We start from the raw sequence: 14,760 nt of genomic DNA on the forward strand, positions 1-14,760 counted from the left end.
TAACTTCGGCGTCATTTCTCCGGTCACTATTAGCCACTGTACTTGATCGAGGAGTAGCAAACTATTGCTCATATCAGTAAACAGTCTTAGGAATGTTACTAATTGGAATGATGACAAATAGAAATAATAAACGACCATATCAGTCAGACTGTCTTAATACTAAATATTATTGAAAACATGTGGTAAGCACGCGGCTCGTTGGTCTAGGGGTATGATTCTCGCTTAGGGTGCGAGAGGTCCCGGGTTCAAATCCCGGACGAGCCCTCATTTTGCCCGATTTTCAGGAGTTCTAATGTACCAGTAACTCAATACAAAGTATCGCAAAATCTCATGTGGAGCCTGAGCACTGGGTAAGGACACCAACATCAAATACAACACACTGGACAATGTTGGGTGACAAGGCTTCCGTAAAAATTACGGTTTTCGCGTTTTTTAAAGTTACGTTTTATTATTACGTATTCATGTATGCAAATAAATTGTCACCGATGGCATTTTTTTTTTACAGCTTTAGTCAATCATGTAAAAGAATGAGGGCTCGTCCGGGATTTGAACCCGGGACCTCTCGCACCCGAAGCGAGAATCATACCCCTAGACCAACGAGCCGGGGCGGTAAAGGGACGCTTCGCTCCTTTTATGAAATGCTACCACATTACATGGTCATGCATCTGCTTTTATTGTTTACCTGGTATATGCGCGAATATGATTTATGCGTGTAAACTATTTCCACATCACTGAGTGTTGATGCATTTTTGTAGATTGTGTATGATCGTGTACCTGGGGGTGGAGCGTGAACACTTCTTAGATAGCAGTTCATGTAAATGGAGTTGTAAGAGAACAATAAAGACACACAGAGCAATTCAATTAACTTCTTTTTATATATCATACATAAGACTGTCTTAATATAATACAAAGGGCATTGTCATAAACACAGCAAAGTCTTGACTAGATCTTACAATCTGTGGATACATGGACTTATCCTTTCCCCCATGCTGTTCAATTCTATAGTGCATGTTGCATGTACAAAAAAAGTGAAAAAATGTGGAATCAAAAATGAAAAGGATAAATCCAAATTAAATAAGAGGATTTCAACTTCTGTTGGGTGTTCAGATATGTCAACAAGTATACGTGTTTGTGTATAACCCACAAACTGAACAGGCTTATGAAAGATGGAACCTTTTTTTCAACCATGTGCTTCTCATATAACCAAAAAGTAAGGTTTGTGATGTACATGCACTTACAATATACCCTGTGAAAATTATTAAGGTTTGAAGATCTAGCTTTCCCTGTTTGATTCAAACCCTACCTCATAGTGTTGTCCTGATGTAGTCAAGTACCTTTGCCAAAAGGCAAGGTTTTGCCACTAAGAAAACAGGAGTTCCTGCCCACTGAATGGTCACCAAATTGACAAACATAATCAACATACCAGCAGGAGCAAGGTAGTGAGTTCTATACTTCCTTTATTAAAAAAATATAAATATATACATAAATTCTATTTCAACTATTAAAAAGGGGCTGCATTTCATGACAACTGCTCTAAATAAGAGGTCAATCAGCATGATCTGAAATAGGCGCACACTTACGAGTCACTGCAGTCAATTTTTTTTCTTTTTCAGTCTTTATTTTTGGAATGTTTAGTACCAGTATGAGTGCCAGTAATAAAACCACTGGCAATTTCTAAATGTCTCAAATTCTGCGGGGTATGAAAAATGATTGCAAATTTGCAATTAACCTTGACATCCAGATAAAACCCCAATCTCAATATAGGTAGCTTTACATTTGTGTTTGTGGAAATACCAAGCGTGATTTCTTATGATGGTTTCTCCTTTAAAATGACAACAGCATCACCTGTGGCCTGCCCTTAATTTGAAAGGTGGCTGTGGGCAGGTTTTTCTGTCTAATTTCAAAGCTGGTAAAATGAGCAACAGAAGAAAGAAAGCACTTCAAACTCCCTGATATAAAAAAAAATCTGGTTATTGACTGTAATGTTTTGAGGACATGCATGTCTGCCTAGACAAAGCATGTGACTGTGGGCTAATGGACACCCTTTCCCTTTGAATAGGACAACAATCATGAGGATCTGCCCTATCAAATCAGAACAATACCATTCAACACAAACTGATTTGCCACAATTATCCTTACCCTGCCAAGACAATGACATTAAGTCTTGCTTCATGGCAGAAGCTAGCCAAGTTGACCAAATGATGTATGAAAGGCAGCAAAACCCTTTGAAATAGTATGATGGGGCAAAAAAAAAACGACGACACAGAAATAGAACGCATTAGTCTCCTTTTTTTTTTTTTTAAACCATCAGCTTCTATCTTGCTACTCCGGAGCCTGCAGAGTAACTACCAAATTCTCTAACATACCAAAGTTTTAAAAGACTCCCAAAATAATCTACCAATTAATATGGAAACAGTTTTGGTAAAACGTTGCAAACAAATCTGGCCAGAATACACAATAGCCAACGGTCTCAACAACGGTCTCCAGTTTTGCTAAAGTAAAATATTGCAGCTGTTTGTATTGACGTTAAAATAAGATCTTGATAAACTTTGCGTCAAAGTGGTGAACTGCTACATTATTGGTTACAGACACCTATATGCTATAAAACAACTGCTTTGGTATAAAAACATATCCAAAGGGAAAATAAATTCTTGTAAAATTCACAGCATAATTTGAGGAGAAAAAAGGCAGTCACTTAACTCATTTTTTTCTTCAGTTTCCATGTTTTGGATGGAGAGACTTGTGCAGGTGGTTCTGATGAGGAACTACATGCAAAAGGGAAAAATAACAAAACATAAAAGGGTAGACTCTGGAATAGATAGTTCTTTCCACTGCAAAATCCTTAACCAGTGAATAAGATTTTCAAGGAAGTAATGTTTAGGAGGTTGTTGTGTACAATAAGACCCTGTTATGTGGGGCCCTGCTGAAGAAGTAATCTTTGTCGAGAAAGGCCTCAAATTACCATTCTTATTTACCTTTTCTAAGTTGTTTTAATTTCCTTAAAGAATTAAGGGCTGTCTAGAGAGAAAAATAGAGAAAAGCCATCTTAATTCAAATGATAATGTCCAGCTCCATCCCATTCCAAGTCCATGAGTCATAAGGCCAAAGGGTTATCTAGAACCAGCCACTGACTGTCTTCCTTTTACTGGGCTGGATCCTTTCGTCTCCCGTGCCCATCGCTGCTCTCGTCTGTGCCAGGCCTGGTTGCAGCTCGCAGGATTACGGGGGCCTCTAGGCCTGAGGGGTGGTGCTTCCCTCTCCTTTGACCCGGTTGGCGTCAGTATCCACCTGCGGGGTCTCTTCTCCACCCGGCCAGCACACGCTATAGGGACTCCACTGCTATGTGCTCCCCTTTAACAAGAGTTACACAATACCGACCAACAACAAGAAATATCACCGCAAACACTTCCCCTCATCGTCAAGCTACAGGATTTACAAGCAGCTTTTACGTGAAATTTCACTTAAAAAGGGCAAAATAATTAAGAACCAGTGGAACAGTAATGTCAGGCAGTCCACGTTTTTGAACCGAAAGAGGACGCCAAGCATTTCATCACCAACAGCTACCTGCAAAACAGCTTCAAACTTCGCTCTGAAATGCTCTTTAGAAGATTTTGCCACATAATACCATATGGTGATTACTTGGTGGTTACATGAAACTGGTGAAATGGTAAGATGGATGTCTCAATCTCACTATGGTTATTCCGCAGTATTATTTTGTGCCTAATGATTGCAAAAGAAAAACTGATGAAAATTACATATATACTTTTTAACAAAGGTTTTTCTCTGTAGTAGCGGTTCAGTGATATCTCCCTTCTGACGTGAGCAGCTTTTGTTCTCAACACACCTTGTAGTAAAAAACACCACCTTAAAAATGACGCACAGGGGGAACACACAGCCAAATGTCAGTGCAGTCACGAGCTGGCCATAGAACTCTGCTGCACACACACTCCAGTCATTGGAGACTCCTCCCGGTCCATGCCCTGCCTCATGCCCAGGTGGCCTTCCGCTAGGTAGTGGGCAGGCCCTGTGTTCGTGCCCATGGAGAATGCAGGGTGCGCTGCCATGCCAGTCTCCTGCCGTGGGTTCGAGAAGGCACCTAGCCCCATGCTCAGCCCACCGTTCTGACCAAAGTCAAGGGCTCCGGCAGGCAAATGGCGGAGCTGGTAGGCCTGGTTGCCATGGTTCCCAGTGGAAGAGGACGATGTAGAGGAAGAGGAGGCAGAGGAAGACAGGGAGGTCATGGACAGATGGCCATGAACCACCTCCATGGAGTCCTGTGTCGAGGAGCTGTGTGTCGGGGAGGTGTAGTGGCGTGGGCGTGGCCGTGTAGCCATCATCTGCCCGTGGTGGTGATGAGTATGTGAGTGGGGATGCAGGGCCTTAGGGTGTTGAGGGGGAACATGGAAGGTGGTCTCCTGGACTGGGTGTGTCTCTCCAGTGACTGACTCTGGTCCAACGCCACCTCCCCACACCAGCGGGGGTGGGTAAGGCTGTCTTGCCTGTCAATGTCAAGGAAATAACACGAGTTAGTTGTGGAATACAGCTGAACAATTTTTATAGTCTTAACGTGGTACTGCTTAAATGTTATGATCTGTTACCATATAACATTGTAAGACACATTTCTCAGAATTACTTTCAAGAAACTGAGACACCATCACACTTTAAAATCTGATTTCAAGAACAGTTTCAGAATTTTATGTTAAACTTATCTTACATTAGAATATAGTACAGTAAATCAAGCAACATGGAAAAACACAATATTATTTACTAATCAAATTTACAATCCTCTTTTAGTTGGCACTGAAAATACTTCAGTCAGTCTAAAATAATGGGGGAAGCTGTGCACTGTGCACTCAGATTTTGATTTACCACCACCACAATATCTCCACATGGTATCAGATCACATTACTGACCTGTGGGCAGAGGCTGTCACCATCGATGGCAGGCATGGCCGTGCCAAAGTGTCCTCCACTGTGCAAGTGGTGATGGGTAGGGTCTGATCTTGCTCTGCCACTGGTACTTGTCCCAGATGATCCTCCTATGGGTTAAAGAAAGTGTCACGAGTGCAGCCTCAACACCATCACATAAAATATGTGAAATGCTACCACAGGAGCTAGCTTAGAAATGTCTGGACGTTTCACAATTTGTTAATAACTTGTTACAGTTCACAGCAACTTCCACTGAGTCAACACCCCTCACTGAGCAGATAATTGTAGTGATGTGATATGATAAACTTCTCATGTTATCTTAGAACACAGCAACAGATAGATTAATGTGTTTCATTACTTTAAATGAAGAACTGTGGAACAGCTGCCCATGGTTTTAAGGTGGAAGTTACCTGAACTAGAGGAGGTGCTGGAGGTGGTTCCTGAAGACTGGGACTGCTCTAATGCGGGGCTTGTAGACACGCTGCTGCTTGTATTGGTCCCCTCATCCGCAGTCTTCTTGAAGAAGCTGTGCTGCAGGGCATAGTAGGGTTGGATGCGGCTCTTAGGGTCATAGTCCAACATCCGGAGGATCAGGTCCTTGAACTTCAAGTAGTCAGCAACAGCATGGCCAGACTCCCCCGCCCGTCGGCCACCTGGACCCCCTGTCTCCACACCCAGGATGGAGTGGAGCTTCCGTGAGGCTGGAGGCTTATACTGTTTAAGGCAGAGTACGCAAAGATTAAGAGATTTACTCACCCCTGACTCCTGCATTTGATCACACAGACTACCTTGGTTTCAACAGTGATCACAAAGCACAAGTTTTGGTTAGATGCTAAGTGCAGCAAAGAAGTAAGCTCACCCTTTTGCCATCTTTGGTCTTCTTAACACTCCATGTACCATCCGAAAGCTTCTCAAAGAACTTCCTGGCTTTTGGGGCTAGGTCCATTATGTGATTAGGCGGGATACCAAGAACCTCGACTATTTTGTTCATCTGGTCCACCTGTGGAAAAATGATTTATCAAGTTACTTCCACCTGCTGGCAAAGCTAAGTATCAGGCAGAACTGCTAATCTTCACATTGTATATCTACAACCTAAAAGGCAGCTTCACTAGATACTAGATACTAAATTTTTACACCCAATATGGAAAATTAAACATCCTCAACTGTTGTCCTATGATGACTTAACTGTCAAAATATTAAGGCTTAGGCAGGTGGCTACAGTTGCTGACGACAACAATTTCAAAGTTTAACAACTGAAGAGTTGTGTGAAATGTTGTAACTCTACTTCCCCATTTTTGAGGTCAATATGGCATTACTTGTAAGTTAGACATAAGGTGAAAACCACTGCTAGTTGCAATTCCTAGTTATAATTCAAAGCAGAACAAATCTGAGTAGTGTTTTAGTTCCTTATACCTCATTGGCTCCGCTGAAGAGAGGTTCTCCAGTGTGCATCTCTACCAAGATGCAACCCAAGGACCACATGTCGATGGCCAGGTCATAGGGCATTCCCAGCAGCACCTCTGGGGAACGGTAGAAGCGACTCTGGATATATTGGTATATCTACAAAGACAAAGAACCAACAATCAGTCTTGTCATTTGCCTTTAAACTCTGAATTACACCTTACGTTTAGAAGCAACATATATCACACTTGTCTCAGGATATTCTTGCATACATTCAATTTATTGCTGATAAGGAAAACTGAAGCTAGATACCCTTTGTCCCAGTTGGCATGAGCTGCCAAAGTCCACTATTTTGATGGCACTCCTCTTGGGGTTGCAGAGGAGGATGTTCTCAGGCTTCAGGTCACAGTGGATGATGCTGAGCTCGGGCGTGGCCAGGAAGAGCAGCGCCGTGCATAGCTGCTGGGCAAACTTCCGGGTGAGGTTAAGTGAGACGCCGCGGAAGTTGGTATTTCGGAGCAGGTCGTACAGGTTATATGAAAGCATCTCAAACACCAGGCAGAGGTGGTTCCGAAACATGAAGTGACGCTTAAGGTGAACTGCAGAAAACCAAATTGCACCCATGTTAGTCAAATACAGAAAAAGCCTATTAATCTCCTCAATATGTCTTGTTAAATCAAATTTCAAGAGTGCATTACCAATGTAGTATTTCATCTCGGTATCATGTTTGTTCATGAGCTCTAGGAGGCGCACTTCAATCTGAGCTTGATTGAGGAAAGCTTTCTTGTTCTTGATGATCTTAATGGCAACCCATTCCTGCTCTGCACGGTCATATGCTTTCACAACCTAAAGATACCAAGAAGAGCAGATTTTAATTCAAACCGTTTGTTGGACTATAAATAGCAACACTTCAACCGTTAACTGCATATGAAAAATCTTCAGTAAAAAGCATCAAATATCTTGAGTTTATTATTACAAAGAAAAATGTAAACAAGTTCAAATCCAAATTTAAGACAACTTCCTCTGGCACATGTTCTCAAGTATGTTTATGTGTAGGTATAATTTATAACGTCGCACCTGTCCAAACGATCCCTTTCCTATCAAGGAATCAATCTCATAGCGGTCCATCCACTTCTCCCCATTCTTGACGATGTAGTCATAGTTATCATCGTCATAGCCATCATTAAAGACTTTCCTCTCTTTTTTGTGACTAGAGTCTTCACCCTGACCCTGTTGGTGCCGTCGCTTCTTTTTTGCATAATACACCTAAAAATGAAGAAATCAAGACACATGATGACACTCAAAGATATTTTATATTAGTCTTAAATTTTCAAGGTTTTATGGTTCAGTTTAATTTTCATCCTTAAAAAATAAAAAAATATATATCTGATATAGATATATTTAATGAAAACACAACTAACCTCATTGATGTGTTTGTATGTTTTGATAAGGTCAATGGAGAGCTTCCTCAGGGGAGCTGAAGTTGGGTCACGAAAGCACTGGGGCATGTGCCTCTGAAGTATCAAGAGGGAGAATCACAACATTTCATAAACAAACAATATCCACAGAATTTTTGTAGGCAAAGGGGCCTTTGTTAAATCTCATAGGTAATTAACTAAATTTACTTCAGTAAATTCTGCAATATTAAACTGCTAGACTGAAAGAAGCACTTTACAAGCAGTTACTCTGCCTTGTGACAGCAGCAAAAAGGGAAGTACTCTTTCAAATAACATTATGCATTGCAATTCTTCTTACACTGCACATTAAGACTAAGAGAAATCCATGAGCTGGGGTAGGGTTAGTGTACCTGATTGGCAGTGAGCTGTGGTGTCTGGTCGCTGTACGGTAAGACCGTAACAGATTGGTCAGTGCTTGGCTGGTGGCGGTCACTGTACTGCTGGTGCGTATGGGGCATTGGAGCAGCCATCTGAAGACCAGCAGTGTGTAAAGAAAAAGAGGGCGCAAGCCGGACGGACGAAGGTTTGCATGCTGAAGTCTCTCCTCCTAGAAGAAATTAACACTGCTATGAGCTGCAGAGTAACTTAATTCAACATTATATGTAGCAGAGCACACAAAGGAGATAAAAGGGGAAATAATCCTGATCTAAAACAGCTGTATTTCCTCTTCCGCAAAACAGATTTTTGGCCCTAAAATAAAATAGGTAAAGAAATTTGCTACTTATTGTACAGATTTTATATTTATTGTCATTGTACTTAACTGTACAATGACAATAAAGCCTATTCTATTCAATTCTTAATCTAACCAGTGAGAATTTTCTAAACACAAAAATGCCTTAATTTACCTTTGGGAAAGAAAAATATATGCAAAATGCAAATTATGCATTTGTAATATTTACATCTATGTTGAAATGATCAGCTCACACTTTGAAGCACACAAAAATGAACATAAGATGTTGAGAACAAGAACAAGAATTAATTCATTGTTAAGAGAAATGTCTGATTAATACATAGTGCCTTTTGTTAAATTTATAAAGTCATAAAATGCATCAAAGGATAGCCAAAAAATAAAATATAGCAGTAATATATCAACCTTTGTGAAGAAAAGGGAGCAAAACAGCAGGTTTAACAGTGAAAAGGGGTGAAAAGAAAGCATCTCCACACTGTACAGTGAATCATCCTTCATTTTAAGCCAGAAGGAATCAAAAAATTATTAAATAGCATGTTCAGCTATCAGCATCTCTCACCAGACAACACAATTCACCAGTGCTACACAGTAACCACTATTCAGAATCCCAGCAACAGCACCTAATTAGCATAGCCTATCACCACAGAGATACAGCGTGATTTGGCAAGCCCATCAATGCACAGACCAATCACAACGCAGTATGCAAATAGCCTACTTTTGTTGCCAGGGCAGAGCTGCTCCCATTTTCCAATGAGAAAACAAGAAATAAACAAGAAATAAAATTGAACTTTGGCACACTTAGACGCTGCTTTCAACACAAGAGCCTGACAGCAAAATAGCTGCACAGCCCAAAACCTGCACTCCATCTGAGAGCGTTAGAAAGCTGACCCAGCTTTGGAAAAGGAAAAAATACACATCCACTGACAGAAATAAGAGAAACTGTAAGATGATAGAGCACAAGCAAAGGCTGTATTTTAAGACACTAAATGTTTCATTGTATTAAATACATATACACACATACATATAAATATACATATTTATCTAGTATATATATATATTATATATATTATCTATCTATTTATTGTAAAAATCTATTTTTAATAAAATCTCACATTGGATAAAGTCAGTTAAACTGTTAAAGTAAAACTAATTTTGTTGAATTAGATATGACTAAATTGGAGAATTTATTTGAATTCTTTTCTACCCACATATTAAAGTTAAAGCACTAAACTGATAAGACTGATTTGTCATGATGACTAGTGTGTCTTTTTTACTGCTTGTTCAGCTTGGACCTGAAAACAACCATGTCAAACCAGTTTTAATCACTTTGAGCTCTGTCATCAAGTAAACATTTAAACTGAATTAATGGAAATATTAAATACTGTACTGACCAGTCTTAATACTGATAATAGAACATAGTTTGACTTTTTCCCCCACTTGAGATGTCCTATAATTTGTGAGTTTGGATGTCAAATTCAAAACAGCAAAATAAGTGAATGAGAAGATATTAGGTGCACCGCTTCCCACCAAAGGGAATATATAGCAGCTAACCTGGATGCATCGTCTCCTGTAAAATTTCATATCATCCTGGGAGGAGAGTCCAGCAGCAAACCACAACCCACTACAAAGAATAAAAACAGATCATTATCATTGTGAATCTTTGGTGGGATTTAACTTCAAAGTGGTTAAACTTTTGTTAAGAAGAAGGGACAGGGGACCCTAAAGAACAGAGGACACCCCAAAACTTTACAAAGTGCACTTGGGGTGAATGTATGAATTCTTTGAGAATTTAAAAATACAGCAGAAATTCAAAAAAGGTAAGCTGCTTGTGGATCAATGGTCAAAAGCAGTTAATGCCCAGGCAATGAAATTATCAAAAACACATCTGAAGCATTTGTGAAACTGTATTCACTAAATAGTTCACTCAGAGAGGCACAGACTACATAACACTTAACAAAACAAACCAGGATTAATATTGTTGTGGACTTAATAGCACTGGATCTCCTCTCAGCATTAAATTATAGAGGGTTTTAAGACCTGAAATATACTTTTTGAAAATAGCTAGCCCAACTGACCCAACTGAAATTATTGTTCAAGATTATGCAAATTGACAACGAACTACAAAAGTTTGGTTTGAGGCCATTATACTAACACAATACATGACACCCAACTAACATGATATAGGGCGAATTTGACATTTTAAAAATCACTAACCCTTCTGGGAAAATTCAAGCTGTATTTGACCACAAAGCCATTTTGCAAGCGCACTTGTAGCTCTTTGCTCGCCCCTAAACGTTTGATTATTCGTCATTTTCAGTACTGACATATGAACAGTTCCTTTCCTGGCTCTACTCATCATGGCATCAACGGGCCTATTTAGGTGTAAATATAACGACAGCTAGCTTGCTATTAGTAGCCGTATCATATCATAGGTGATGGCTAAAGACCTCTGTAACAAGCCCGTGTGTCATCTTCTCACGCCCAACTGATTAAATCCATCCCAAAGCTGAATCAAATGTAACCCATCCAAAACAATTAAAAGCCTAACGTTCGTGTATAAAGACGGAGCCCGGGTAGCTCTGTACTTACAGATGATGGGGTAGATCTCGTCATGGTTGGAATTTAGAAAGCATATTCAGTGTTAATTTGCGTCCTCTCCTGCTACATATCGTTCGCGTATGTCTCCAATTCCTTGTATAAATGACAATCGTATTCAGGCTCGCGTTACCGTTAGCAGTCTAACGTTAACTAGCTAACGCTGTCGTCGTTAACGTTACCCTGAAAACTGCGGGACAAGCAAGCATATCTCTCACCAATCCAACGTTAACGTTAGCTAGTGACGCTGTGTTCAGCCAGCGGGTTGTGGGGCCCATTCAGCTGGTTCGTCAACAAGTCAACGTTAACCATTAGCCAGGTTAGCCGAATTAGCAACCTGGCGTTAGCCAGGTTAGCTAGATGAGCTTCCGTACTGTTTAACTCTAAAACCCAAACTACACCTTTGATATTAATACAATCAGATCTTGCCTTAACAGTGACTCAAATGGGGCTGTTAGCTAACACGACAACATTTGCTTTAATCGTACAATGACAGTGTCTAATATCGGAGAGTTAACGTTAGCTGTAACGTTAACACCGTGCCAGCATGACTCTCCATCAAAGCCCACACAATCTGCTGCATCCTCCAGTTCACAACCAGCCTGGAGAGCTACTCCCGTCTAACATTAAAATTAGTCCGTTGACCTACTGACTGAAAGCAAATCTTAACGCTGGCTTCAGCGGTGTCGGCACCGCCACAAAATGTTAGCTAGCCGCCATACCATAAGCTACCATTCTCAACTTCACTGTCGCGTCCATCATTGTTAACCATTCACGTTACATATAATATACATCTGCGAAAGCGTTAACATGAAATGTTACGCTAACGAAGATTAATGTCAAATTTAACAGTTTACAATTGCTCACCTCTGATGGCACGATCTTCATTTAAAGTCCAATAACCTGTATGATGAGGAAACTTATCCAGCTTGAGCTTCTCCCCTCCCTGCACGGTTAGCGAGTAATGTTAACGTTAAATCCAATCCCCGTCCTCTGACCGGCAAACTCTAAAATAATTCGCCAGTCAGAATTAATACGCTCTTCATATCCCAAGCTTTGATGAACAACATCGGCAATCGAAGCAACTTTGATTAACGTTACTATCAGCTGATGACTAGCACCATGCTAACGTTAACTAGCACGCATAACTTACTAGCTAACCTTAGCGAACTGGCTAGCTAGTTGACAAAATGAACGCAGCTAACATTAGCTACCTGCCCTGGCTAGCTGTAGCTTCTTTGGCTAGCCTCAAGCTAACAATTCTAGCTACCTGCTAAATAAACGTTATACCAAATTCTGATTTTACGTTGTCTTGGCAAATTTAACGTCGGCCACTTCGATAAATACGACTATACGGTTAAATCCGGGGTATTTTAAACACGAAACAGAAACCGTGTCCTCTGGTAATTTTGGTTAGGAATTTTGTGTCAATTTTCACAAAATGGCGCGCGGTCCAAACCTGCGCAGTGAACCGGCCCGGTGGACCAGAGACACGGACAACTGAGTTAGTGCGGCGCCGCCTAATTATTTCAACTATGTTAGAACGTCGGCCTCTTGATCTTCTTAATCCGATCCACTAGACGCATTTCGATATCCAAAAACGTCAAATATATATCCACTGACAGCATTATTCCGGCGGGAAGGGAGAACATTTGAAAAGACTGAGCTGGGAAAAAAACCCTCCTGACAAAATGGCGATGCTCTAGCTTGTTGCCATGGCAACTGTCAATCAAAAAATAAAGTGCCCGGATGTACCAATGACGAATAAAATCTAACTGGCCAGAGTTACAGGACAACACACAACTCCAGCGGTGTCCTTGTCTCCTGTTTGTCTTTTTAACCCTGTTTGGCCTGTTGCTACCATCCGGCAAATATGTATGTCATCAGACTGTGTTTATTTTTACAATGAGGAACTACTGTTACCTTTTTATGACTGCAACTTTGTGACACTCCTTTCACAGTGGGATGGTCTGTTTCCCTTTCTTTATATATATTCAGACTGTTAATGGTACAAAAGATCAGAGATCAAAAGATCTCGAACAAAGCATTATATTTATCATATTTACTACTTTAATACTCATCCTATATGATAAAAAGTATATACTGCTGTTGAATAAATATATCAGAGTAAATAGTGCAGTAGGCCTATTTCTGTTTAATCTGAAGTTGAATAGAAGTATAAAGTAGGAAAAAAAAAAAAAAAGCAAATACTCAAGTAAAGTGCAAGTACCTCAAAGCTGTATTTACGTTCAATACTTAAGTAAATGTACTTGCATACTATGTTGTACAATGTATTTACATTCTGCCATTAAAATAGTAGTAGTAATAGTATAAAAATACTGGAATGAGATTATAAAGTAAGTGAGTATGAGTATGTTTTAAATTATTATTTGTAGTGATAAATACAAGAAAGCAAAGATCTGTAAGGTCTGTACTTCTATATGTTGGCATATTTAATGTATTTAAGATTAAAGAGTGTCAAACATGGTCATTTGACAAATGTTTTTTGTTGTTGTTTGTTTTTGTTTTTTTCTGAGATACACCTGTGGAAAAGTTATGACATAATAGGCTGCAATTAGTTAGAGGGGCCATACCTTCATCTGGTGTAAATATCAGGAAGATAGTAGATTCATTAGGGATTATGTATTGCCACCAGGAAACATTAAGTCACCTCTTCACCAATATTTAAGAGCTTGCAGGAAAAAACATAAAAGTACAAATTAGATCGTTTTTGTCCAGATTAATGCTGTGGATATTTTACTCATAAAATACAATATAATAGGAAATGTCAAATTAATGTGGGAAGTTGCTAACTCCACAGAACATATTCATATACATCACAGTCAGCGAACACTTGATGCATTTGTGGAGTCAGACAATTCAGAGGAAGAAAGAATGTTTGGAAGAGGTTTTGTAATAAAACATTTTAAAGCGCAGGTAGTCTCACAAGTCAGACAAGTCTCATAAGCAGATAACACTTGCCATACTTGTCTGACTTGTGAACACAGGTAACAGACAAAACGTATTAAGAGCTGGAAATCTCAGGCCTTGGAGGCCAACACTCGGAATTAACACATACACTGTGCAAACATGCAACACAAAATGTTTTGCTAAAAGCACAGTGAGCCTCAGATAAACTTTGGAATATATTTTTTCACACAGAGAGGACTGTGGATTTTGTTGCCATCACTTACTCTAAAATCGATTTAGAAAGTGATCTCTTAATGGGCAATGTGAACAAGAAGAAGCTGTTCAGACCTTCACCTGACTAAAACTGACTTGAAAAAATGTGATGCTACCCTTTTAATGTGGCTTAGACACTTCTCACATCTAAAGACATGCTACCAACTTTTATTGAGTGTTTATCCCAGTTTAGTCCAAAACTGTTTTCCTCTTAAAAAAAGAAATCCAGTTTTATTACCCTAACCTCTGATAAATAGTTCAACTTTGGGCCAAAGGTTAAAAACAATATGACAGTGCAGTATATAAAATAAGCACAGTATACATTTACTGACTTAACAAGTTAAAATTTCTAGCTACTGATCATAAGCATTCTTCACATAAACTTTATTGCTATCTCAAAACATTCTTTATTCCACCTCAGACTGTTGTTACAGTATATGGAAGTTATGTTCCTGAATCATCCATTCACAAGAGGTTCAGGGAATATACTGTGATCAGAGGTGATCAG

At 39.7% G+C, this 14,760-nt stretch overlaps 1 protein-coding gene and 2 non-coding genes across 6 annotated transcripts; 1 reads left to right on the forward strand and 2 right to left on the reverse strand.

Moving 5' to 3' along the window:
• The first annotated feature begins 192 nt into the window (after nt 1-192).
• trnap-agg (transfer RNA proline (anticodon AGG)) lies at nt 193-264 on the forward strand. Its single transcript has one exon. It is a non-coding gene; the product is annotated as a tRNA-Pro (tRNA).
• Nucleotides 265-531: 267 nt separating this feature from the next.
• On the reverse strand, nt 532-603 carry trnap-cgg (transfer RNA proline (anticodon CGG)). Its single transcript has one exon. It is a non-coding gene; the product is annotated as a tRNA-Pro (tRNA).
• Nucleotides 604-856: 253 nt separating this feature from the next.
• Nucleotides 857-12,788, reverse strand: dyrk1ab (dual-specificity tyrosine-(Y)-phosphorylation regulated kinase 1A, b). Of its 4 annotated transcripts, none has more exons than XM_018700393.2 (12): nt 11,937-12,788; nt 10,026-10,095; nt 8,137-8,333; nt 7,751-7,843; nt 7,407-7,595; nt 7,028-7,175; nt 6,642-6,928; nt 6,342-6,488; nt 5,788-5,928; nt 5,339-5,642; nt 4,914-5,038; nt 857-4,499 (listed from the first exon to the last, which is right to left on the reverse strand). In XM_018700393.2, exons 2-12 carry the CDS (start codon nt 10,033-10,035, stop codon nt 3,912-3,914), a joined length of 2,229 nt encoding a protein of 742 aa, XP_018555909.1. In that variant the 5' UTR covers nt 10,036-10,095; nt 11,937-12,788; the 3' UTR covers nt 857-3,911. The 4 variants fall into 4 exon arrangements, with proteins under 4 accessions (XP_018555909.1, XP_018555911.1, XP_018555912.1 ...); XM_018700395.2 differs by lacking the exon at nt 11,937-12,788 and adding an exon at nt 11,064-11,915; XM_018700396.2 differs by lacking the exon at nt 10,026-10,095.
• Between the last annotated feature and the right edge of the window lie 1,972 nt (nt 12,789-14,760).

This window comes from Lates calcarifer, linkage group LG21 (assembly GCF_001640805.2).
Source record: "Lates calcarifer isolate ASB-BC8 linkage group LG21, TLL_Latcal_v3, whole genome shotgun sequence".
Classification (NCBI taxonomy): domain Eukaryota; kingdom Metazoa; phylum Chordata; class Actinopteri; family Centropomidae; genus Lates; species Lates calcarifer.

What these genes read in the sequence shown, in the direction of transcription:
- dyrk1ab (XM_018700393.2), bottom strand. An exon ending in CATACAAACACATCAATGAG is followed by an intron (nt 7,596 to 7,750) that starts GTTAGTTGTGTT and finishes CTTCATTTTTAG; the next exon opens with GTGTATTATGCAAAAAAGAA. An exon ending in TCTTCAGCGGAGCCAATGAG is followed by an intron (nt 5,929 to 6,341) that starts GTATAAGGAACT and finishes ATTTTTCCACAG; the next exon opens with GTGGACCAGATGAACAAAAT.